We start from the raw sequence: 25,387 nt of genomic DNA, 5'->3' as shown, positions 1-25,387 counted from the left end.
ACGTTTAATTTTTCCTGTCTGCCGTTGCTGGCTCTGACTGGGCACTATCCGCCAGTGAACCCAGGCCAGAGGCCCTGCTGGGCCTTCCCCAAAGCCAATATAATGAAGACTGCTGGGCCCCGAGAGAAAACAGCCCAGGTCTAGAGGCATTTCTGACATTCTCAGAGCCACCAGCCCACACAGGCACATCCAGCACACCACAGACATCATTTCCAGGCCGGGAAGCTCCCCTTCGTCCCCAGGAGCTGCTGTGTGCACATACACGGGACAACTTTACCTGAGACTTTGGGGGTAGGATTGCAAGAGAAGCCCCCGTTGGACTGGTCAGTCTCTCCGAAGTCATACGTCTCCCTGGGCTTGGGTTTGTATTCCCGCCTGGGACGCGAGGAGGCCTCCCTCATTCTGGAAGAAGGAGAAGAAATGTGGATAAACTGAAGCGAAAATGAGCATGACGAGGTCAACTTGTGTCCCCGGCAGCTCCTGCTGGGCAAGGCACCCACCACCTGCACCTCACAGCCCCCCGGAGACGAGCCTCAGCTGCCTCCATTCTGCACGCTGCATTACGTGCCACAGGGATTACAGGCAGGGAGCTGAGCGACGTGGCTGCGCAGGGGAGCAGGTTCGTTTGTAGACAAGAATCTGTGCTTCCCTCTGTGCTGGTGCCTTCTGGAGCAGGATCTAGCCCAGGATTTGGGACTTTGCCCTTAGAGAGAGCAGCGTGCCCCAGGCCTCGCTGCCGAGGCGTCTCCGGCACCCGTTGCCTGCAGGCCAGCAGAGGACACTCGTGCTGCAGTTTGCAAGCTCACGCCGACAGGCTGCTCCCAGCTTTTCTTGATTCAAAGCAGACACAGCCTCCATTCAGCAGCTTCTTCTGACAGAAGCAGAGCAGCATCGCTACAGCACCCCGGGAAGCGGAGGCGCTGCCCTGGCTGCGTGCGGCCCGCCCTGCGTCAGCCCGAGGGAAGCGCGGCCCTGGCTCGGGAGGGGAGCCCTGGATGCAGCGAAGGCAGCTCTCCTTCCCTGGGCAGGATTTGGGGAAACGCTTGCTCGGGTGAGGCTGCGCAAGCCACGGCAGCCACGCTAAGCAGCTGCTCCAGCTCCTTAAGCACAGCTGAAGCTAACGGCACCAGGACACTGAGCTGGGAAGTTCCAGGTGACACGGGCTGACAGGCGTGTCCAGGCCGTGCCATTCAATCCAGCTCTTCCAACAGCACGGTCATTTCATCCTGGATCTGGCCAAAAGGGGCTTCCTGGGGGACACCCCCGCACTCAACACCCACAGTGCAAGGAGCTGTGGGTGCTGGCACGAAGGGGATTTCACCCTGCATCTCCCCCTTTCCCTGCCAAATCCAACACCAACCTCCCAGGGAGCAGCACACCCCAATTCAGGCACGGCTCAAACCAGCAGGGACCAGTTGCCCGTGGAGCGAGCATGGACGTGTTGTTTCGTATTTTAGAATTGATCTGAAGGAGGTCTGGATCAAAGCCATAGTGATTTCAAGGAGTGGCTTTAAAATCCTGGGGTTAGATTTAGAGGAGAAGTCGGGTGTTTACAGACAAGTGTGACAGGGACAGCTTATGGCTGTGAAAACAGAGTGCCTTCGGCCCCCAGGACTCACCTGCGTTTGAGTTTTTCTGCAAGCTCGTCCAGGATCTGCACTGCCTGCCTGTGGTAGTCCAGCTGGGCATCCACCAGGGCTGAGAGCTGGCTCACCTGCTCGATCTGTGAGAACCACACCAAGGCAGGGTGAATGGCTCCCCCCCGCTGGCAGGGGACTCCCGCTGCACATGGGGACTGAGAACATACTGGGAAATGCGCACAAGGGGCCCCTTCCCCGAGGAGATGAGGACAAGGTTTGGGGTTTCAGATAACGGAGGTCAGGTCGAGGCTGAGACTCAGCAGAACAGAGGCCACTGCCAGCGCCCTCTGGGCTTCCCTAGGTGGTCAAATCCTTCCCGAGCGAGCTGTGTGACATGGCCAAACTTATTCCCACCGGCACACACGAATGAGAAGAGACCCCTTTGGTTCACACCACAGCCTCTCCTCCAGCCAAAGCTGGCTCAGGAAGAGGGGGGCTGGAGGAAGGGTAAGGGGCCTGCCACGCCACACGCTGGGCACCCAGGTCTGGGTTATCAGGGACAAAACCCGAGTGCGAAAAGGAGAGTGGAAGTCAGCATCTTTAACTCTTCTGTTCCTCGAGACATCCCACCCTTGTGCCTTTGGAAACATGCAACTCCCCCTCAGCGCTCAGCCCTGGGGGCAGCAGGGAGCCCACACCCTCTCCACGCACTCACATCGGTTTCTAGGAGGTTGTGCATGCTGGTCTCTGCCACTTCCTTGGACTCCTCAAATTTCTCCATGGCCTGTCGGAGTTCCTCATCAGGGATTTTTCCCTGTCGTTTCTTCTTGTAGTCAAAGTCCAAGCGTCTGCCTTCCAGCTTCTTGAGATGGTGCTGGGGAAGGGATGGTTATGAACGGTAAAGAAAAAGAAGGAAGATCCAGAGACTGCGAGCCACCAAGTTTTCCTGCTGGGACGGGCAGCTCTGGTTACAGGCCCAGCTCTTTCATTTCAGAAACCTGATCTCAGAGCACACGCTTCCATGGCTCCAACCTATGCTCAGACTCCTGCGAGGCTCCAGCACACGGTGGAGAGCTGCAGGTCAGGGCTGCTGTGAGATGACAGGGAGGAGCAGATCGTTTGAACCCGGTTTGGCAAAGGATTACTGCTGTGGGTGTGGGGACTTTTTACTAAGAGGCAGCCCTCAACAAATTGGTACAAAAATACGATTTCAACTCCTTCTTGTTGGGAGCTGGAGGAAAGCACAGCAGTGAGTAGCCCAGATCTGTTCTCCATGCAAGGTTTTCAGGGAGATGAAGAGAGTCGGCCCATTACTTTCAGATCCCCATGGGTGACAGAGATCTCTGGAGATCAGGAACTGGGAGGCAGGTTCTGGGCATTGCATCCAGTGACTGCGTAGGGCCAGAACTGTTTAAATTAGCTCTGTGGCAGCCTGCAGAGCTGGAGTGCCCAGAAGATAAGTACTGAAAGACTAGTTGGCAGTTATTTTATCTGAGACACCACTGTAAGCAAAAATTCACTCAAGAGAGCTGCCTTGTGAATTATAGGTCTGAGTGGATCCTATTACAAAGCCTGGCCATGGTTTGCACAGACTTGTCTCCGTGGTAGCACAAGGGAGCTACCACGCTCCACGTCTCCCCAGTGAGACACCAAAGGGCCTTCTTGAAACGCGTCCTCAGAGGCCTAGAGGGAAGCTTACTCACGGCTTGAAAATTACACTGTAGGATCCAGGACATTAACAGAATAGAGCCAACAGCTGTAAATGCTGCAGTTTAATGCCAGCCAGCCCCGAATATAACAGGACTGGGACCTCACAGCACAAAGAACCAAATGCAAGAAGCCCAGAACGCCTGGGACATCCTCCCAAAGCATCCTCCATAAAGCACAGTAAATGAAGGAACATTTACACCTACATCCAAGCTTTACGAGCTGCTCGGGAGCAGTAGCAGTGGCGCTGAGTGCACTGAGCAGGGGAGGAAATACCAGTGAATGTGGAGAGAGAAAGTGTGCAGGGGAAAAGGACTGGTATCTGTGTAAATCCACCTGTTTCCCACTGCGATGGAGCAAGTGGTGACGTGCACTACCAGCCAGAAGGGGCCAGGATCTGAAGAGATGAAGAGGAGAGAAAACATCGTGGCATGTACCTGGATCTCTTTCAGGTCTTTATCACACAGGTTCTGGAGGGGATCAATAAAATTCTGTTTGACTTCAATGTCCAGTGAGTCCTTCACTTCAGCCAGTCGCTTCATGGATTCACCGGCATCGAGAAGCGCATCGCCTTTGAGCGAGGAAAGGAAGGGAAGAGAAAGGGAGAGGGAGAACAGGCCAGGCAGTTAAACAGAGCCCAAGTCTCTGGCAGCTGCATGCAGAGCCATTCTGCCAAGACACCCAGCATGTGCGAGCTCCATCACATGTCAAACGCCCCCACGTTTCTATCTGGAGCATCCACCCGAGCCGGGCACAGGGAGCTGCCTGGTGTGAGCGCAGGCAATTGCATGGCGGTGCCGACTCCGCAGCCGACACTCCACCAACATGCCTCGTTTCTTTCCTCTGCAAAACAGGAACAATCTCTACCAACTACACAGAGAAAGGAAAAGGTAAAAATATTTTTTCAAGCGGCCTTGTTAGCTCAGGGAATCACGGAGCTACTCATCTGCCAAGCAGCGCTTTAACCTCGCTCTGCTCCCTGGCCACTGCTGGCAGCAGGAGCCCAGAGGAGAGCACGTTTGGTCTGGTTCAGTCTGGCCGTCCCTTTGTTCTGGTGGTTTTAAGCCCAGAGCACTCTGACCAACTTTTCAAGTTTCCCCAGATGTTGGCAGCAAACCTGCAGCCTTTTATTCATTTTAGACACTAGCCTCTGCCGGGCCAATCGTTCCTTCTCTCCTCTCTGAATTAGAGAGCCCAGAATTGCTTATTGAAACCCATTTAGCTTCATGCTTTTCTCAAGCTCCTGCCACTATGACAGCTAAGCCAGACGGCCTCGCAGCAAAGCGTTTTTAGTCTTGGCTTTTTATTCCAGTGGAAACCATTTATAGATTAAATTATTCCTGTGCAGCTTTGGCAAACCGACCAGTTCAGCACTACATTAGCACAGGAGAATATGCAAACGAAATAGAGGGTAGAGTGAAACCACGGGTCTACTGTCCAGCTGGAAAAAATACTCCACAGAGTATTTGCAAAAAGAGTTGTTTCAACTGTGATAACTCTAGATAACCTGTCAAAACACAAATTTATCAAGTTAAGTGTTTCTGTAAGGAGAGGCTATTAAAGGAAGTCAGGTTCGGTGTGCTCTTCTAAAAACTTCCTTCCCCCTTGCTCTACAATAATGCAGGTTCCTGCAAGCCAAGAGAGGTGCAGGGCTCTGAGCTGACCAGAGATACCCTCGAGACTTCTTCAGCATTTCCACAGAGTGGCCAGAGCTTTTTGATTTTCCTGAGGCAAGGCGGCTCCTCCCTGCACTGGAAGCGATCTGACAGCTGTGCGCTGTACTGGGTCTGCCACATGTGCAGGCTGACGTTTCAGTGAATTACAGCTGATGTCTTCGAAAGGCTTCACCCCCCTCCTCCCTGCAAGTCACACATGGTTTGTTTCATGGTTATGAGAAATTACCCCATGAGGAGATTTCTTGGCTACAGCTTCCCCATAGCAGAGCTCTGTTGCATAGTAAAACTCCTAATCTCGCTCAATCTGGTTTCCACGTCACCAGTGCTCCGTTTAGAAGCACGGAGGGAGTTTTCCCCACATGCCAACTTATCCCAGTGTCTAATAAAGAAGTACTAAGAGGTGGTTTTACACGCGATGCCACGAATTGCGATCCAGCACATTGGGATCACCGCTTCCCTGCCTGGGTGAAAGCTTTCAAGCCTCTTCTAAGGGCCTCAAGGCGGGCCAGCGTACGGGGAGGCTGTTAACAGAATGGACACCAGCCACGAGCTGTGGATTTTGCCCCTGGTTTTGGCTTAAGGAACGAGGTGCAGCCACTGCCATCCATTTGCTCTAAACCTGCTATAGATCTGGCACTCGCTGCCGGTCTGGACTCGAGGCACTTGCTGTTAAGTGATGCACAGGGTCACAGAGCCCTTCAGGAATTGCAGAGGAACAGCTTGGAAATTTGGCACCAGACTTCGCCATCTCATCTACAGGCTGCAAGAGGCAGCAGCCCCACGGGGCACTCACCGAAGTTGGAGTCCTCGCCCAGCTCCTTGCCGTATCGGATCATGCTCTCCCCCAGCAGCCCTTCCGACTGCGGGTAGCCGGGGTTCTTCACCTGCCCGCGGATCTTCGACATCGTGTTCAGCATGGTTAGCTTGGCTCTGGAAGCTGGCACAGAAACAGCCACAGCCGTGTTTGCAATTACTTGGGCTTGCCAGCAGCTGCTGGCCACCGCCAACTTTTTTTTTTTAAGCTACTCCTAAAGCCAAGAAGCCCTATTGTCTTCATCTACCAGAAATATCACTTGCTATGAAAAGAGAAGTTTCTTTTCCAAGACAGCAAGCAAAAATAGTTCCCTACAACTAACCAGTGAAGGCCAAAGGAGTTTCCCCAGCTCTCCCATAGTCTCTGGAGCATGCTCTGAATGAGCTGGCTGGAAACATGCAGGACAGCAGGCTCCAGAGGTGATGGCTACAAAGCCAGCCAACCTTTCCCAGACCAGATGCGCCACTTTTTCTGCACACCCCAGCGAAAACGGGTTCCCTCCAGGGTTTTTCTAAGTCCAGGGCTAAAGATGTGTCTGTTCTGTTCACTGTTTGACAGCAACAGCAGCATCTTACAGTCCAGAAACACATCACAGAGCAAGAGGGGTACCCTTATCTTAACCTGAGCCACAAAGTACCCGTTAGCTACAGTAAGACCTCATTAACACAGCCAGCTAGCGAGGTCACAGGATATGACAGGACAGTCCAGCATACCTCTGGTAAAGGGAGGCAGCATGCCTGATCTCAAAAATGGGCTGGTGACTAACATCTTAGGGTTGAAAAGGTTCTCTCTGATATCTCTCTTCACCCTCTGCCTCTTTCCCTGATTCCCTGAGCAGCCTGGGGGACAGAGGGAAGAGGACAGGAGAGGACTCACCTGGGTTTGGCTGGAGGTACTCTATTGTTCTGGTCAGTACTTCTGTAACGGCCTTGCTGGTCAGGTCCACTTTCTGTAGCAAAACAAGATAATCCAGCAGCAGTGAAGATCAACTTGGGGCTTTGGCAAGGTCACAGAGGACTTACACGTGTGATTTTAGAGACTCCTCCTGTTCCCTACTCACCTTTTCCATTTCCTTGAAGTCATCGTCAAGTTTGGTCCCTTCAGCCCCTCCAACTTTCTCGCTGACCAGCTGCAGAAAGAGAACACAGCAGGAAGAATCAGGCATGGTAGTGGCTCTCCACTAACGCTGCTTATACCTCACGCAGCCAGTCCTGGGGACAGAAAGGGAACAGGGGTGGTCCAGACAGCATCTGCAAGAGAAAGGAGGTGGCAGGAACAGCCCGAAGCACAGTAATAACACTTGGCTCTTTGCTAACACAGCCCCACTAAAAATTTAAACATCTCCTACCCTCCCAAAGCATGGCTCAGCCCTCAGACACAGGCAGGATATTCCTCACCCAGCAGAAGCTATGAAGCTCCTTAAATCACAACACACGGCTCCAACTCCAACGCTTGCTGGAAAAAGCGAGTAACAGCATTGTCTCTCAACTCCATTTTGAGACAGGCTTCAATTTCACACAAGGCGAAATGCAAGTAAACAGGGAATTAACATACTCTGCTCGCAGCAGCCAGTATAAGACCTAAGTCTAGAAAGAGCAGAGACCTTTCAAAGCCCTAAACCACAGCTCCTTGCAATCCAGATGGGAAGAGCTTAGGGTCTAGGGCACTGTATTTCATTTTTTTTTAAGTGGAGGATAAAGAGATCTACAGAAGCTATAGCAACAATTTCAAATATATTTATCAAGGTGTCTCTGACGCCTGTTCTAAAACAAGTGAACAAGAGATGTCAGCCCAAAGCAGCCCTGCCATTACGGACTGTCAGTCTGTATGAAGCACTTATCGTCTTTCTTCAAAATATCGCTTACCCTAAGAAAAGATTTCTTTTCCTTAAACCTCACCATTCAACTGCCTGAGCTGAAAGACACTTGCTGAAAGTACCTTATTAAATCCACCCAAAGAAACGTCCTTCTGTGCAGCCCAAACGGGGAGGCGGAGAGGAACTTTTCCTGCCCTGCCCCATTCCCAAGCGGCACGGCCAGTGGCAGCACCTGGGGCTGAATGGAGGAGCCAAACCAGCCTGCAACACACCCACAAGTGTTGTCTTGCCCCAAACTGGTCCATGGACACCAAATTACCTACACAGACATCAAAAGTGGTCTAAACAGCTGCTGACTGCCAAGCACTTGACGCCTGCCACAGGGCATTGCCAGGATTTCTTGTGTTTGTAGTTAAAACTCCAGTTCTGGCTGAACAATCCAGGTTTGTTTACTTCCACATCAAATACTTGATTTTTATCAAGTCTTTCTTCCTCCAGCACCCTCCTGCTCCCACAGGGATTAGGAGTGGTTCCTTAGTTTTTTGAGGAAGAGGAAAAAAAAAACCCTTTAGGTAAGCGTCCAGGTTGAAAAACACTTGGGGACACTGGACCTGCCCTGTGCAACTTCACCTGCCGTGCAGTGCTTTTAGCCCTCAAAACCAAATGATTGCTGTTACAAAGAAGGACAAGATCTTCAGGGAATTAACAAAATCCCGTATCCAGACCCCAAAATAGGGAGGAAAAAAAATAAAAACAGAGCTGTGTTCAAAGACCCCTGGTGCTCCAAGTGCCTGGCTCTAGCACCACGGCGCTGAGCACAGCTCTGGCTGACCAGCTCCTCGCATCTCCTGGCAGGACATCTGCAAACACCCAAAGCTTTGAGGCTGCGCAGACATGACAGAGAGAGCAAAGAGCTCTTCTGAATGACTGCTCGGCACCGAGCAACAGCGGCATCCATCACGGCGAGGCCGAAACGCCCTTCAGAGCAAGGCTCCGCCGGGCCCCACAAACAAGGCCGCGGCCTCTCGGGCCTCACTGCACCCTTCCTCTCTCCGGGTTCAGCAGAGGACCCCACAAAGAGGGGTTGCTGCAGTTCACCCTCGGCATTTCGATACTGAAGGGGAAGATAAAGGGTTGCTGCTCGCCCGGTTCGCCTGGTTCAGCTCCAGGTTTCATTCTCAGGCGTTAATCCCCGGATTGATCTCCGCATGTCCCCGTGCGCCCGGCCCCGTGGAGGTGCACGCACGCTCCCGGGTGCAGCGCAGCCCTCCCAACCTCACCGGCTTCTTTATGAACACCGAAAGGGGGACAAACAGAAAAGGAGGACAAAAGTGCAAGGAAAGCAGGAGCCCCCTGCATGGATCTGTGCCCCAGGAGAGCCCAGCCCTGTACCCAGCCAGCACACGAGAGGCCCGAAGGGGAATTGTCACCACAGAGCCGCTTGCAGATGGGCAAACAACCAGAACTCGGATCCTTGCTTTTTTTGGACACTTGCTCCACGCTTGCGGTGCCAGCACGCGCTTCTGCAAGCCAGCTCGGAGCTGGGGAGGCACACGTTCCTCTCTAGAGCAGGGAAAAAACATGAAGCGGTTGCTCTGCCTGCCAGGCCCGGCGAGGGCAAGCACACCAGAGCAAAGGCGCTTCCAGCTGCGATCGTCTGCTCCAGCACCTCCGTGCCAAAATGCTGCTCGTCACGCAGCCTACACGGCCACAAAGGGGCTTCTGCACATCCGAGAGTAGTACAGATCATTTTCCCAAAGGCTGCACCTCCGGAAACCTCCTCTGTTCTCTAATACACCTGGGAAGGGTACAATTATCCCGAGCAATTCCATTCCGACTTCTCTCCACCCACCCACCCACAGATTTGCAGCCCAGAAAGCTGCAAACAACGCCTCTGACAGGGAGCTCTGCTGTAATCAGGGACTGCATGCCATGTCAAATGCACTGATCACCACAGTGATTTTGGAGGCTTAACACCCTCCCAGAAAACCTAGAGATGTGAAGGAGGAAACCTTGCTTGCAGACTAATTTAATCCTCCTTTTGACATCCAAGAAATGCTACTGGTGCCCTGCTGTGAAGGAATAATAAGATGGAGGTTTTCTCCCCGCTGGCTCTAATTAAACCGGGAGGCTTCATCACGGGAGGAAAGAAGGAGAGACTGTGTGCCATCCACAGCAGCTCCAGCCCCATCCCCACGCTCCCAAATCTGTCAGGCAGGAAGACAAACTAATGGAAATCCCCTGCTGTCCTAGCTGAGACACAAGCTGGGAGAAGCCCTCGCCGGCTCGCGGTTCAACCCAGGGCTTCACGATGCGACTGGGAGCCAAGCTTCCGAGTCCTTCTCGTCGTGCTGCTTGCAAAGAGCCCTGCAAACGCTGGCGGGTGGGTGGCTGCTGCTCCCCGAGGGCTGGGGGCGAGGGCAGCACCAAAGTCAGCAGGGGGCTCACCCTTCGGTTGTGGGGTGGGAGACAAAGAAGGGAGGTGGGAGGGAGAAGGAAGCAGATGCGTGTTGCCCACAGCACCCAGCGCGGCCTGAACAAACCTTCAAGTGCTTGGTGAAATGCAGCCGCGTGCATCTCACCGCTGCTTCCTCCAGAGAGCATCTCACGGTATTTTTAGGGATGTGGTGAAGATGGAAGAGGGGTGATAGCAGACTCGGGATACGCCAGCCTTTCCCCGGTCAGAGACCTGGCCTCTTGCAAATGCTGCAGGCGGAGGGATGCGAACCCAGGGAAGGGACGGTGCAAGGCAAGACAAGGAAACAGTTCCCCAAATGCAGTGGCCCAAATACTCTCTTGCAGACTACTGCTGAAGCGTATCAGCTGGCTTGGCATGAAAGATGAGAACAAGCCTACGATGTCTGGTTCCTTTACCAGCCCCACCAGGATGGGACACGTCCTAAAACGTTACACCTGCAGCGAGCAGCACTGGAGCTCAGAGCGAGGGAAGCAGGGCATGATGACAGAGCAAAAGCCGTCAGCTGAACCGCATGGAAGCCAAAGCTGAATGTTTCCTAGAGCAAATATTAGCACAGGCGATATACTTGGGCGTCACGGATCAGGGAGATCAACCTGCCTCAAAACAGGGCGGCCGTTTAGCTGGCATCACAACCAAACCGAGCCACAGGGTGGGGGAAGAGGGCTGAAGCAGTCCAGAAGCAAGAAATCAATCCCTCGCTTCACATCCGTGTTTAATTAAAAGGATGCTGGCAGTTCAGGTGTGCCCTAGATAGCTCTGACCTGAGATCAGAGCGCGGGGAGGTGTGTTCATCCCGTCAGACGGCTCCGGCACCGTGCCGGGGTGCGGCAGCTCCCACCCCGGCAAAACCCAGCAGCAGCAGGGCAGCCAGCCTCCCTCCCCAGCACTCACAGCTTCTGCCTCATCTCCTGCCTCCAAAGGGCTGCTCCTGGCCAGGTTCTGCGGTTTCTGCAGCCTCGTTTTAAGGAGAATCGACTCGCAGGGGCTTCCATCGATTTCCTTTGTCGAGGCGTGGGAACTCGAACAATCACAACTTCCCCTTGCCGTTCGAAACCTACTGACGGGCTGCGCATGGTGGAAGATATTCGGAAATGAAAGACCTATTGTTTCAGCTAACTACTGCAGCAGGAGCTTGGCTACAGGGAGAGGCAGGAATGATGTGTGTACACAGAGGGAGAAGAAAGGCAGGATGAAGAGGGCTTCTCTTTTATAGCAGGGAGTGGGAGAGAAACGTAACCTCTAGGGTGAAAGAGGGCTGCAGAGCTTCTCTCGACCCAACACAAAAAATCCCCTCCTCTCCAGCATCCTCCAAGCCCATCGTTCCTTCTCCTGATCCACACAACTGCTCCTCAGCTCCAGGACAAGCTCGCAGTAAATAAAAAACAACCCGAACCCCCGTCATTTGGTGTACTACCCTGAGCATCCTTACATAAACCAGATGAATCAGGAAGACGTATCAGTCACCTGGTGCTGCCCGTGCCATCACCGAAACCGAAACAGATCCCGGAGGCACGAGGCAGGACCCACTCCCACTCTAAGGCTGCAATTCCCTCGTGGCTGCCTGCAGCATCACCCCCATTAACATTCCTGCGAGGAGACGGGCATGGAGGCCGTGTGGAAACACCGCACAGCGGGTGTGTGGGGATGCGTTTCGGGGCACAACATCAACAGGTTTTGTAAGCAGCAGGCGAGGCCGTTCCCGAGATGGGACGAGTCCCAGCTCAGAGCGATAGGATGTGCTGCATCGCCCCCGCCGCTGACAGAGGAAGGACAGATGCAGAAGGAAATTTTTGGGTGGTTTTCAGCACAATCAGCAGACACGAAACTCATGCTGAAGCGGATCCAGAAGACACCACCTGCCAAACTTCCCGTGGCTGAGGAGCAACCGTGGAGCCCCCCTACTCCGAAACCCAGCGGCACACCCGCCCTGACGGCGAGCAAGCCCCTTGTCAGCACCAGCTGTGGGTACGGGAGGCGTGTGTCAGCGCCGTTATCTGTGAGCAAGAGACTTCCCCTGGACTTTGCACACCTGATTTCGATAGTCTGCTCTCCAGCCTGAAGTATTTGCAGATAGGAAATTCAGGTAGCCTACAGAAACACAAACAAGCGCAACGCACCAAGAGAAACAAACTGGTTTTCTTCTAAACTTGCGTTCTTTCTCCGTAGCAAGCAGTCAGCCCTATTTATAACATACCAAACGTATGCAAGCTCTGCATTCAGAACAGTTGCCCACGGAGTAATGAAAACATTATCCTTCCAGATGCTGCCAGGTCTAAGCCTTCCTCTTCCACCCCGCCACCCTCCCAGCGTCATGTCTCAGCAGAAAGTTCCCTTCGAGAAATAAAAACCACAGACAGGCAAACAGACCAGCAGCTCTGCCCTGGCTGCCTGAGTGAGTTCAGTGGAAAATGCCAGGCCACGAAAGAATTAAAAAAGGTGCTGTAAATGTTTTGAATCCCAGATGAACGGGGCTTTAGTGCAACAGGAAGGTCTGGTAGAGACGCAGAACTAGCAGGTCAGGTGAACTAGGGCTAATAGGTGCTGGGGTTGCTGGTGCCCCGGTCGTGCACAACAGCACACTGCTGGGGACCGTGCCCATGGGAGCTGAATAAAGCCACTGCCACTGCAAGAGCTCGGTAACGCACGGCTCCCTGGGATTAAGCATAATTTTCAGTTATCTTCACTGGTAACTTCATCATCACAGCGCAAGAGGCAGCTGGGCGGCTCTGCAGAGCCAACAGGACACTTCGCTCCGCTGCTGCGCGTCTGTGGAGGATTTAAAGCAGCTGGGCAGCACATGGGGCCGGGCCCCGGCTGCAGCCGCGGCGGCCTCCTGCTCCGGGGTCTGGAGATGGCTGAGAGCCCTGCGAAGGTCTCCCTGCAGCAGGCTCTGCTCCTGCTTGCTACGATCCTGCCGGCGGTGGTCCTGAGCACCCCGCCAGCCCCTGCGAAGCCCGCCCGGCCCTGTCCTGAGGCTGGTGGCACTCCTTGAGCAGATGCTGACGGGGACGAGCTCCATTTGTTGTGCTGCATACCCACACCAACGCAAAGCACGGCGCGGAAAGTTAATTGTCACCTTCATGGTGAAATGAGGCGAGACTGGAAGGTGCTGGAATGACACGCAGGCGTTGTGTCGGGGCCCCCCCGTTTCTTCCGCATCCCCTTTTTTGCTGCTGGAGAGCAGCTCGGCGCATCCCCAGCACCCAGGCACGGGGGCAGCGAGCAGGGGGGAGGCGAGCGGGCAGCTCGTGTGGAGCTGTGGCAGCCGGCGCAAGCCCGACAGCTTTCCTGCTGCACACACCTTTCCTCCCAGCTAGCCTGCAGTTCCTCCTGGGGTCCGGCTGTTGGTGTTTGCTTTTATACTTGATCGCGTTCTGCCGCCTCCAAGGCTTTCAACCTTTTTTTTTGTTGTTGTTCTTTTGTATAAAAGACATTTTCCTGGTGTGCGTTAAAAGGAGCGTGGCCAGCAGGTCAAGGGAGGTGATCCTCCCCTCTGCTCTGCCCTGGTCAGGCCTCACCTGGAGCTCTGGGTCCAGTTCTGGGCTCCCCGGCACAAAAAAGCCAGGGAGCGCCTGGGAAGAGGCCAGCGGAGGGCCACAAAGATGATACGGGGCCTGGAGCATCTCCCCTGGGAGGAGAGGCCGAGAGACCTGGGTCTGGTCAGCCTTGGGAAGAGAAGGCCGAGAGGGGATCTGATCGATGTCTGTAAATACCTGAGCTGTGGGAGGCAGAGGGACACGGCCGACCTCTTTTCAGTGCTCTGTGGGGACAGGACAAGGGGCAGCGGCCACAAAATGGAGCCCAGGCAGTTCCGCACCAACACGCGAAAGAACTTCTTCCCGGTGAGGGTGACGGAGCGCTGGGACAGGCTGCCCAGGGAGGCTGTGGGGTCTCCTTCTCTGGAGATATTCGAGGCCCGTCCGGACGCCTCCCTGGGCAGCCTGCTCTAGGGAACTGCTTTGGCAGGGGGTTGGACCCGGCGAGCTCTGCAGGGCCCTGCCAACCCCTACAGTTCGGTGATTCGGTGACATCCTTAAGGGAAGATGTTGCTGAGAGGCAGCAGACACCCCCATTTAACCAGGGATCAGGATGCCCACAGCAAAGCGCGTGCTGATCCGAGCAACTTCTGACCTACTTTAAAGGAAACAGACCCAGGTGTTTATTGCACGGACTAATGGATGAACAGTCGCCGGCGGCCTCGCAGCGAGGAGGAGGCCCGTTCCCTAGCAAACCCAAACCACCTGCCAGCCCCCAGCAGCTCCACTGGTCTCCGGGAGGCAGAGCTCCGTTGCGCCCGCCGGCCTTCCTCACCCCAAAAGCTGCCACTCGGAGAAGACCGACAAGTGCTAGAAGAGGAACGAGTACGAGAGGAAGTGATTTGCCTACTGTCAAGAGCAGGTTTAGCAGCAGAGCCAAAACGAGAAGCTGGAGGTGACTCGACAGACACCGCCTCACCACCCCGCGCATCCCGGTTTGGCTGCGGAAGGGCAGCGCAGATCAGAGGCAGACAAACGGGTGAAGCTCTCGCCCTCCGAGCAGGATGGTGCTGTGGCTCCTTGTGCCAGCCCCTCCGTTCACCCGACCTGCCCCTGGGCACACGGACCTGACAGCTCTGCCCCACCTCGTCTCGTTTCCCTGCTAAATATGTGCTTTCTGTATCAGCTCACACTCGTGTTTTCGGTCTAGAGCCCAGCCTTCCGTCTTCTGCTGAGCTTTCTTGCCTTCACTTTTCCCGTTCCTTTCTTTTAGGAGAAGGGCTGAGACCAAGCATCACCAGTGTACGCGTGCGAAAGCACGCAGAGGTGCTCCCACTGCCGTCAGACACGTGCCCCAGGAAAACGTGTCTTGAAACGAGCCGAGCCATCCACCCCCTCACCATCTGAAACGACCCAGCCGCTCGCTACCCAGCGCCAGAGCCGCTGCCTTGCTTTTCGGCAGGCGCAGCAGGAAGGTCAGCGCCGAACAATGAGGAGCTCCTTCCCGTCCCTTCCTTCCCGAGGCACGATGCCTTCAAAGTGACCTCGGGTTGTAATCTTACCGTGCAGGAACCGCAAAGAAAGAGCTGCCGTGCGCAGAGACAGCTTTCTTGGGAGCCACCTGTCAAATCACCTACTCAAAGCGCTATCGGTGACTCACCCCCATCCAGCAGATGGGCTCGGAGGAATGAGGACAGCAGGAATTAAAAAAGGGAACTTATGCAGGAGCCAGCAGGTCTCGCTCGCGGAGCTACAGCCAGAGGAGGGCACGTACGTGCGGTGCAATGCAGCCACTGCCCATTTGCCCAGGGGACGCGTCCTTCCCTTGCCTGTAGCCCGATGGCAGAGCTTACATCCCAGCTGGGAACCCTGTTTATTAGGCCCTCGGCTCTGCCTCTACAGTCCTTCAAAAGGGATGGGCTGGCCCACGAGGGCATCCAGCAAAGCCTCTCTGAGCTTAACATACCTGCAGCGTGGCAACACTGCCAGACACAGCCCTTTCGCTACGGATCCCACAACCCTGAACCACCCCAGAGACCTCTCCTCGACTCCTTCACACTCCCCAGACCCCCTCTCTGCCCTCCGTGTGTACAAAGTGCCTTTCCACGGACATTTCATGCTTGTCAGTGGCTCGGCGCTCTCCAAGTCACTCTTTCAAGAAAACGGAGGGTCCTTTTTATTCCCCGCAGAGAAGCTGACAGCTTGGCCTTGCCTTGCTAATGCCACGCCAGCATCGGGCACCGTGGCTGCCTGCAGAAGGGGCACGATGCTTCTCTGGAGGCAGATTTGTGCCAGGGAGGAAAAGTTTCGATCCTTACCTCCTGCTCTGGGGCGATGCTTGCCACGGGCTTACCACGCCTCCCAGCAGCCAGCAATAAGGACTTGCATCATAACCATTTTCTCCTACCATTAGTCACTCCTTGCATGCTCTGTACCAAATAAGACATAATTTCTCTTCGGCTAGAAAAAATTAATGGGTCAGGTTAACAGAGAAAACAAAAACCCAAGGGAAAGCAGCAGCAGCTCTCCTCTCTGCCACCGACACGACCCTTCTCCCACCGCCATGACTGCAGCAATTCGGAGGAAAAGCGCAGCAAACAGAGGGGAAACGCGGGATATTTGCCCTGCATCCAGATTTCCTGCCCAACCTCCCCACGTCCTATCTCTAATAGCCGTAGTTAATTACTGCCTGACTCTTCCAAAGGTGCTGAGCTATCATTTCCCAGCAGCTCCGCCGGACCTTTGCACACACGGTGGAAAAGATGAGCGGCTCCCAGCACGTGGCGCTTGGAGCCACTCGGTAGATGTGGCACGAAAGGACAAAGTTCTGGAAGCCGAGTGCCTCCTGCTAGCTCACTTTCACCTCTTCTGCCAGAGAGCAGCAAAGCTCAGCCGACAAAGCGAGGCAGAGAAACCAGGAGCCCTGTCCTGGGCTCGGTGCACCAGCCCACCCGCAGCTTGCACGTTGCTCCTGGGGGGTTGAAAAACAATAAAAAAGGGAATAGGAGGGTTTACAACACCTGGAGGTCCCCGGGAAAAACACAACGGCCACAGAGCAGCTGGCAAGAAGTGCTTTCAAAAATTCAGACGGGATTTCTGCTCCTGGGAAAACCAGGAGAGAGGAAGGTCCCCAGGGCAGCTGACGGTACCTGGTGTCACTGCGCTGAAGGCTGCAACAGCCACAGAGCCCCGGGACCATCAGGGAACTGGGAAGGAGCCCAAAGGGGCTCTGGGTTACGGCGTGATGAGACAGAGCCATGCCGATGGGGCACGTCGAGCAAGTCGGTGAAAAGTCGGGTTGTGGCTGCGCTCAGTTTTCCAAGGAAGATGTCAATGAGTCGAGGGGGTGGTCAAGGTGAGGTATGGTCAAGGATGGTACCAGGCTGGGTCACGGACCCAAAAAGGATGTACAGGACTTCAGCAGAAGCTCAGCCCCGTGAAAGGGAAGGCCAAAAAGCCCTCTTCCTGATTTAAGGGGAGCAGAGGAAGGTCTGAGCACTTCCAGCAGCCCTTTCTTAACCCGGGCAGCGTTAGCCAAAGAACCACGGGACGGACCTAACGATATCTCAGCGCACACAAACATCAAAGAGGCAGAGAAATAATTCACAACACTGTAAATACACATTTCCCTTTGTTAACCTGAATACTAGGAAAAGCTTGGCGGCTATCACAGCAGAGCACAGCATCCTAAGGAAAAGGAGAGCGGGAGCGAGCGAACAGACGCTTGCAGGGCTGCGGGGAGCGATCTGGAGGCAGCACGCGGGGCAGATCGAGCTCCTGCTCCTCGAGGAGCCCTGCACGGGGGCTGTCCCCCACCCCGGGACCCTGCCACGCTTTGTGCCCGTGCCAGGGGATGCTGAACCCACCGTTCTTCCTGCTGCGTGCCGTTAACACTCGGTAATACTCGTTTCAGAGGGAACGTGGAAAAAAACAAAACACTCTGGCAGCACTTAGCAGTTTGCTTTTGTTCTAAGGATGACACTACGGATGCTTCACCGTCGCCTTTCTGCCTTGCAGCAGGAGAAATAGGTGGATCAGAAAGCCTGGTACACGGCATTTAGGTTACATTATCCCTTTCAAACAGAAGAGCAGACTCCCTCGGTCTTGAAAATTCACCCAGCACGATCAGGAGCTTTCCTCTGCACGAGAATAGCTGCATCAACATCTGGCGCTCCAGATTTGTGCCTACCCGATGCCCCAAACGTCCCCCCAGAAGCATGTGCAGAGACGTGCGTCAGCAGCAAACAAGATGTTTGCTAAATGCTTCGTCGCTGAGCTACACGGCGCAGATCGGGGGGGATGTTGGCAGGAATAGCACCTTCTTACTCAGTGGATTTGCTGTGTGGGTAGAGAATTATTCACCATTTTTCTGCCTTGTTTTTTTTCAGAGGTGGCAAGAATAAGCTTAAATATAGCCGGTCCTGTGAAGCCAAAACAAATTTGGTCAAGAAAGTGGTTAATAAATTATTGTGTCTGAGTAAAGTCCGGGCCAACAAGAACATACAGCCTGGTTTTAAGTTCTAGGACGAATTATGAAGCATTTTCTCAGCTAGGAAGAGCCCTTTAATCATGTAAATTTTATCTTCCGTCCGAAAGACAGACCTGCATTATGGAGATGTGCTTAATTTTTCAAGCAGAAGTGCAAGCTAATTAGCGATGCCGCCACAAACTTCATTAATACCCAGAGAAGGAGCGAGAGGAGGACTCTAAAACTCCTGGTGGCTTCAGAAGAAGAGACGAGCTCTACCAGCGAGGTATCACGACGCTCTACAGAGCAGGTATCACTACGAGGAGGGGAGGAAGGGTGCCCCTGAGGGTCTGCAGCCCCCCAGCCCTACCTGCGGGCCTGACACTGAGGCTGTGCAGCTGCTGGAGGGGGTCCCGGGGGCCGCTTGCTGCTGCTGGCAGTGCTCCAGGGAAGCCGCTTTGGCAGAGGTTTGGACCCGATGATCTCCTGAGGTCCCTTCCAACCCCTACGGCTCGGTGATAAAGGAGCACGGCTGCTTCCCGTCAACAGGAACCCGGGCCTGAAGGCAACGGGCTCGTACTTTGAAGGGATGGGGGGTCAAGGGGAAGAGGAAACCTTTCTTTAAAAAAAATAAATAATAACAACAACCGCTTTTATAATCGCAGGGAGAGGCCAAGAGAGGGCTGGAACTTGCACCATGCTGACGCTCCTAAGAGAGGAGCTGAACAACGCCGCGCGGCACTCGCAGCCCGACGAGGCCGAAGGGGCCGGATCCTTCCCCTCCTGGCCCAGCTCCGCACGGACGTGGCTCCTGTTTCCCAGCTCGGTGCTGGGGACACGGCACAGGAGGGCCCACGGATTAACCAGCAAGCAGACGGAATGGCTGACGGCACAGCCCTCTGTACTGCGGGACTCTTACGAGACAGCCTCAGCGTCCAGATGCATCGCCAGGCCTCCACGTGAAGGAGTCTGGCTGGCGTTACAAACCCAAGACCTTCTGAGCTACGGATTTATTTTATTTCTGAGCTTTCTGGTCGTTTGGCATCTTGCTTGAAAGGGGCGCAAGGCAGCAGCCTTCCCTGGAAGGGGCAGCACGGCGGCAGGCTGCAGCAGGCACAGGGCGCGCGATAACCTCCTCGCATCCCACTCCTAATGCCACACACGATTTCATTCCTATTTCTAGGAGATCTTTATCATACGAGCCTTTGGGCTCCCGGTAAGACGCCAGCACATACCCCAGCTGGACAAAAAGATAAGTTTCCATGAAGCCTGAGCTCTGCGAAGTCTCTGAGCTCTGCGAAGGTCACACCAGACCTGCTCGCACGCCCTGACACCTGCTGAGGGCAGCGGGGGGCACAGACACAACCTCTTCCCTTCACCCAGCGCCAACTGCTGCAAAGGAGGCTGCAGCCTCCCCCCGGGTGCGTGGAGGCTGCCGAGGCCCCGCGGCTTTGCCTCGATTTTTCCGTGGGGACAGCGGTTCCTCATCCTCCTCGTCCCCCCAGGTTCGCCGTCCCTCCGCCGGGGGCTGGATGGGGCTGGGAGTCCTGGCAAAAGGCGCTGGCGTACGTAGGGATGGCGGAGAGAAGGAGCAAAAAATGTGCTGAAGAAATGAATCAGCTCTTAGGAGCCAGCCTGCCTGAGCTCATCCCCATTTTGCTCTTTCCCAGGAGGAAAGTATTGGCAGGGAGAAGTGGGAGGAAGGATTTCCTTCCACTCCATCCAGAAACCAGCCCCCCCCGGCACTGTCCTGCTTCGTATGTTTCCAGCACTTCACCCAGAATCTAACCTGTTAAAGCAGAACGGATAATTTTGGACAGAAAGCCACAAGAGGCAGGATTGCCACGCGGAGCGAGGCGACGACACGGAGCTCCCGATGCCGCACGATTTCTCCGCAGCCCTGAGTCACGTACCCTCCCCGTGCCCCAGATTTCCCCAGCTGTAAACACGGGATGACGCTCGCTCTGTTTGACATTCGAAGCGAGGAGGGAAGCAAAGCGAGCAGGGACGGGGAGCTAGGGCTTTCCTCCTCCGTTTTCTGTCTTTGAGTTTGAAAATTGGGAGTTCTCGGTACTACGAGAGCGTAATGGTTGTGAAAGCGATCTTAAAAGGGAAAAAAAATCAGCCAAGTTAAAGTAACTGCTGCAGAGACACGCACCGTCCCCGGCCTGTGACTCCAGACACGAACAACGCCACAACAGCTGAAAGCTGCTCCCTTCGAGGGGCTGCTCAGCTCCGCTCTGACAACGATTAACCAGCAGAACCACGTCGCCGTGCCGGGTATCTCAGCGATGACAAACCAGGCATGAAAGGAGAGAGGATTAATATGAAAACACCCTGCGCACGGTCGTGTTAGCTGGACGTGACAGCAGGCACTCAGACAAGCACGCAGTTATTACCAGCGAGGACGGGAGGAGCATTCGCTGGAAGCTTTGCTCGGAGGTTTGCTGAGAGCACGCGGAACCACCTCCACATTTTCTCCCTGCAGACACAGGCACCAACGAAGCTCCAATCTCTGAGGCTACCGAAACGACGAGGGCTCCGGCGTGGAGGACACGAGGACGGCAGAACAGGACTCAGGACCTGGCTGGCACCCCGAGCACACGGGGTCTCACGCTGCGCTCGGACAAATGCGGCTTTCCTCAGCCCTGTGCCTTGGGAGCAGATTAATAAGGAAAGGCAAACCCGGGAGGCTGTGGGGGAGTCCGGCCCGGGTTAATATTAACAGAGCAAGCGCTGGGTGCTGTGGGAGGAAGGTCAGCCTGGCAGGAATTGGCAAAATCCCCCAAGTCGCCGGTCCCAGTTTGCGTTTCCAGGTGGGGTGCTCGGATCCCAGCGGCGCCACCGATCTGTGCGCCCTGGGCTCAGCCCACCGCTGTCACTGCAGCGAAACCCAGCAGCACTCCCCGCTTCTCGCAGCCCTGAGCGGAGAGCTGGCGGTGAAAACCGCAGGATTTCTTCTTCCAGGTTCAACAGAAGGAGGTAACACAGGGGAAGCCAAGAGGAGCTGGTGTGCGTGCTATCAAAGGCAGGTGAGAACTGGAGGCAGCGGTTGGCAGGATTTCCTTCAGCCCCAAGCTGGACTGACCCAGAGGAGCCTCGAGGCAGAGCTCTGGTGTCTGTGTGCTGCTTGGCCACCTCCATCGGAGCAGGGGAGCCGAGGGGCGACCTGCTCCCCAGCTCTCTTCTTGCTCCTCAGATCCTGCCTCTGAGGGACTCTGCTCACATGTGGCATAGCACGGGCGTGAGGAAAAAGGAAAATTCACCAGAACGGCTCCAAAAGAGAACATGTGAGCCCCAAACAGTGCCTCGATGCTGCTTGGCTGGCAGCTCTGGGTGCTCTGGGTGCCCTCTGGGTGCAGCCCTGACCCCGAAGATCCTGCCCACGTGCAGCCGCAGCCCTGCTGCCCCCATCCAAGGCACACGGGAAAGCAGAAAAACCACCACGCAGAACATTTCGGGTCCGCCCGCAGCCTCACTGCTTGCCGGAGGGTTCAAGAAGAGTCAGCACGGTGTTTGCATGCCCCTGCAAAGACTGGCTTTGTCTCGGGGGCTCTGTGCCCGCTTTCTGGACACGAGGCTGTGCTTCAGCTCACATTTTCCATCCGTGAGGCTGCAGCAGCACCAAACCTCTCTGCCCGGCCACCTTGCAGCACATCGGCGATGGGATCGCCACCATCCCACCACCGCTCGAGCCTGTGGCTTAAATCCAGGCTCTGTCATCAGCAGCTGAAGCCCTGGCAGTGGTTAGCTTGAGCTGAAACGTCCGTACGGGCCTCCAGCAGAGCAGGGACAACCTCAGGCTGGAGGGCGGGCACGACCCAAACCATCTGCGAGAAGACAGGGCACCGACAGACAAGCTCTGGTCGAGGAAATGGGCCTCAGCGCGTTTTGTTTTCGATGTAAGAGGTTATCCTGCACGCTGACCAGCCCGTTTCCCTTCCAGCAGGAGCTCCCGTGCTGCGCGGCACGTTTGTGACGCCCGGAGAAACCCAGCGCCCAGCTGCGGACACGGCAGGGGAACGAGCGGAAAGGCGGCCCGTGCTGCGAGGGAAAGTCTCAGAGAACGAGAAACCAGAAGGAATGACTTAGCTTTAAAAAAAAAATAAATAAAAGGTGACCGTTAAAAGGTATAATCTGGGGAAGGGGGAGGGAGGAAGAACATCTGGAACCACAGCACGAAGCGGCTACAGAAAGAACTTCACCAAACAGAAATAAACGAGAGCCCGACGCGGCACAGAGAGCAGGTCTCTCCCCAGTCACCAAACTGTCCCGTGCGGCACAGCCGGGGCCAGGTCCCCCTGCACGAGCGGTTTAAGTGGGTGCCATTAAATTGGGGCACCCCGGCTCCGGCAGCCCTTCGGACTGGGCTGGGGAGCACGCAGGGGGTGAAGTCGCTCGCTCCTTCGGGGCCGAAACGCCCGCCGTGGGTTACGAAGCAAACCCCAGCTCTCCGAGCCGGCAGAAAGCGAGCACTTGCTGCTCGTGTCCAAAAATATCTTCGGAAGCCTTGAGAGCAGTCATCAAACTCAGGAAAAAGCGCGTATGTCAAGGGCTTGTTAGCTGTAATTAGCGCTCCCCTCTCGGAAAACAGCTTTTGTCTTTGCACAGGGGGGAGGAGGAGGAGGTTGTGCTCTTTGTCTCGGGCCGGGACTCCCCGTCCTCACCCCTCCGAGCCCGGGAAGGGAAGAGGATGTTATCTCACACCGCGTGCTGCCCCGGGCACCACGAGCAAGGTTTAGGCTCGGGATGGGCAGAGCACGTCGATCCGTTCGGTTCCAGGACGGGGAACTGCTCGAGAGGGAGCTGGGGCTGTTTAGCTTGGAGGAGACCGAGGGGTGACCTTATTGATACTTGTAAATATGTAAGGGGTGAGGGTCAGGAGGACGGAGCCAGGCTCTTCTCGGTGACAGGACAGGAGGCAGTGGCCACAAAATGGAGCCCAGGCAGTTCCGCACCAAGACGCGAAAGAACTTCTTCCCGGTGAGGGTGACGGAGCGCTGGGACAGGCTGCCCAGGGAGGCTGTGGGGTCTCCTTCTCTGGAGATATTCGAGGCCCGTCCGGACGCCTCCCTGGGCAGCCTGCTCTAGGGAACTGCTTTGGCAGGGGGTTGGACCCGGTGAGCTCTGCAGGGCCCTGCCAAACCCTAAAATCTGTGATTCTGTGACCCTGTTTGGGAAGATGCAGCGGGAGGAAAGCCCTCCTGGAGCCAGCGGGGCAGAGCGGCCCGTGCTCCCAGCCCCATGTCCGTCTGCGTCAGCACGAGCCGCGGCGATATCGCGGGGTTGTGTGCCACGGATAAGCGACGCTGGCGCTGCTCCCCCCGCCCGGCACGGCTCCGGCCTCGGCTCCAACCCCGGCAGAGGCAGAGGGAGGTGTCCAGCGGCACCGTGTCACCGCACAAGTGCCTCCACCCTAGGGCTTGTCCCTCGAAGGGGCAGCAGATATCCTGCGGCTGTCCGTCCTGTAAGCAGCGACAAACCCTCGCCTACCCCCGGTGAGCGCTGGAGGCACCGAGGAGCGGCGCAGGCACGTTTCTCTGCCCTGCTTCACGCAGCCTGCCCATGCACGGAGCGTATCGGGTTACTGTGGTTAACGGAAAGTTCTGCAGGCTTTACATTTTCCACTTGGGGACTTCAATCGGTGTGTAGAAAAAGAAAAGGGTGCAAAGGAAGCCAGCTCTGCACATTCCTGAGCGGCCAGAGGCAGAGCAGGGCCGGGAGGTGCCAGCAGCGACCGTGACCTCCCACCCAGCTCCCAGCGCTGGAGCTCAGCGATGCTGCTTTCCTCGTTCCTCTCTTGGGAGAACGTCTTCGACAGGTCAGCTTTATTTCTGTGCGTCTTTGCCCCGTCCCAGCACCTCGGGGGGCGCGGGGAAACCCCAGCCCCAGCTCCGGCCATCCTGGGGGGGCGCGGAGGGGCCGGGAACGCCTCGGTGCTGGCCCACGCTCTCCTTCAATTAACAACAGCCGTGGAACGAAACGCGGCGTTTTGGGAAAGATCTTCCACATGTTTGGCTTCGGCAGCATCTAATACCTTCAGGGGAGCCAAAAAATAGCTAATCCTCCTTCGCCTTCAGCCAAGGAGCAGCTGAAGAGTGGGACCAGCGGAGGGAAAGGGAAGAAGGGTGAAAAGGGAAAGGAGAGGAGCGGAACACCGAAAAACGGCAGAGCTGGACCCGGTCACTCCCAGCTCCCGGCCGCAGAAGCTCGAAAGCTGAGCTGCCCCCCTGCATCCCAGTCCTCGGGACACGGCGAAGGAGGCAGCAGGGTCTAGCCTTCGACACGAGGCCACGCTTCTCTGGGTCCTGCAGAGCACTTCGCTTCAGCAGCCGTACTACGAATATTTCTACTACTAAACCACACCGGTTTGTTCAGATTAAATCACTTCCCAAAACCCCGCAGCAAAGACAGAACTGAAGGCATCTCCTGTTTTAATGCTCCCCTCGAACGCGGGTGAAGCGCTCAAGCCCGGCACAGCAGGCAAGCGGGCCACCAAGCCTGCGAGCTGGGCTACTGCTCGCCAGCGAGCCGCGCGGGGTTTCGCTCTTCCACGAGCAACCAGAATGGCTCCTTTTCGTAAAAAAAGAAGAACCGTAACAAAAACGCCCACCAACGACCACATAGGAATTCAGTTTACAGTAATCCCTCCAGCAAGGTTTCATCAGATGTTTTAGGGAGATGTTTCTAGGCCCCAGAAACACGCTCAGAGCTGAGCCTTCACCTCCAACTGCCCTGCCACAACGCAGCGCATCCACGGCAGCGACGTCCTCCTCCCATTTATTTTCAGCACAACCTTCCCCCGTGGAAGTCATTAAAAAAAAAAAAAAAAAGCGATGCAGGGATTTGTTTTCCTGTTGTGCGGAAGGGGGTGGGGAACGACTTACGGAATCTATTATTTTGCTTTGCTGTTTAAGCAAAATGCTTTCTCATAAACACGGCCAAGGAAGGAGCCAACACACGTAGCGAGCACACTCGGACCGAGCTGAGAAGGGTTTCAGCTTTGAGCCTGGAAAACGCAGCTTATTGCTAGACCTGTGACAAATTCGTCTGCCTTAAATCTAAAACAGGGCCACAAACGCAGCGTCCGGGGGACCCAGAACAGCGCTTCTACGAAAGCGTTACCGATTCGTGACTTGTTCCAAAAATAAATTAAAAAAAATAAAAAAATAAATCCCAAGTGCTGATTTCAATGGCGTTAACGGGCACGAGGACGGCCGGGTGCTCAGGGAGGTTTGGGGAATCGCTGTCCCTGCTGCAGGGTCGGGGACGAGGCGTCGGTGAGCCACCGCTCTGAACTCTCCTTACGGGAAAAAGGAAACGGTTTCGCTGGACCAGGAATTGCCCAGCTGAGCTTTTTCCCAAAACAGC

The 25,387-nt window shown here is 55.5% G+C and overlaps 1 protein-coding gene across 3 annotated transcripts in view; it reads right to left on the bottom strand.

Annotated features, from left to right (window-relative positions):
• The window catches only part of SH3GL1 (SH3 domain containing GRB2 like 1, endophilin A2), a 30,708-nt gene that overhangs the window by 4,068 nt on the left and 1,253 nt on the right, over positions 1–25,387 (bottom strand). For 2 of the 3 annotated variants that reach the window (XM_080566177.1, XM_080566179.1), the window contains exons 2-8: positions 6,838–6,906; positions 6,654–6,726; positions 5,757–5,900; positions 3,725–3,858; positions 2,296–2,454; positions 1,620–1,723; positions 278–402 (exon numbers count right to left, since the gene is read on the bottom strand). In XM_080566177.1, the coding sequence (XP_080422303.1) occupies positions 278–402; positions 1,620–1,723; positions 2,296–2,454; positions 3,725–3,858; positions 5,757–5,900; positions 6,654–6,726; positions 6,838–6,906 (808 nt within the window). Of the gene's footprint in view, positions 1–277; positions 403–1,619; positions 1,724–2,295; positions 2,455–3,724; positions 3,859–5,756; positions 5,901–6,653; positions 6,727–6,837; positions 6,907–20,415; positions 20,469–25,387 lie in introns of those variants that run through there. The other variant, XM_080566178.1, reaches the window with a different exon arrangement.

Source organism: Anser brachyrhynchus, assembly GCF_964034855.1.
Source record: "Anser brachyrhynchus genome assembly, chromosome: 23".
Lineage (NCBI taxonomy): Eukaryota > Metazoa > Chordata > Aves > Anseriformes > Anatidae > Anser > Anser brachyrhynchus.
This window is presented reverse-complemented; position numbering and strand designations above follow the sequence as displayed.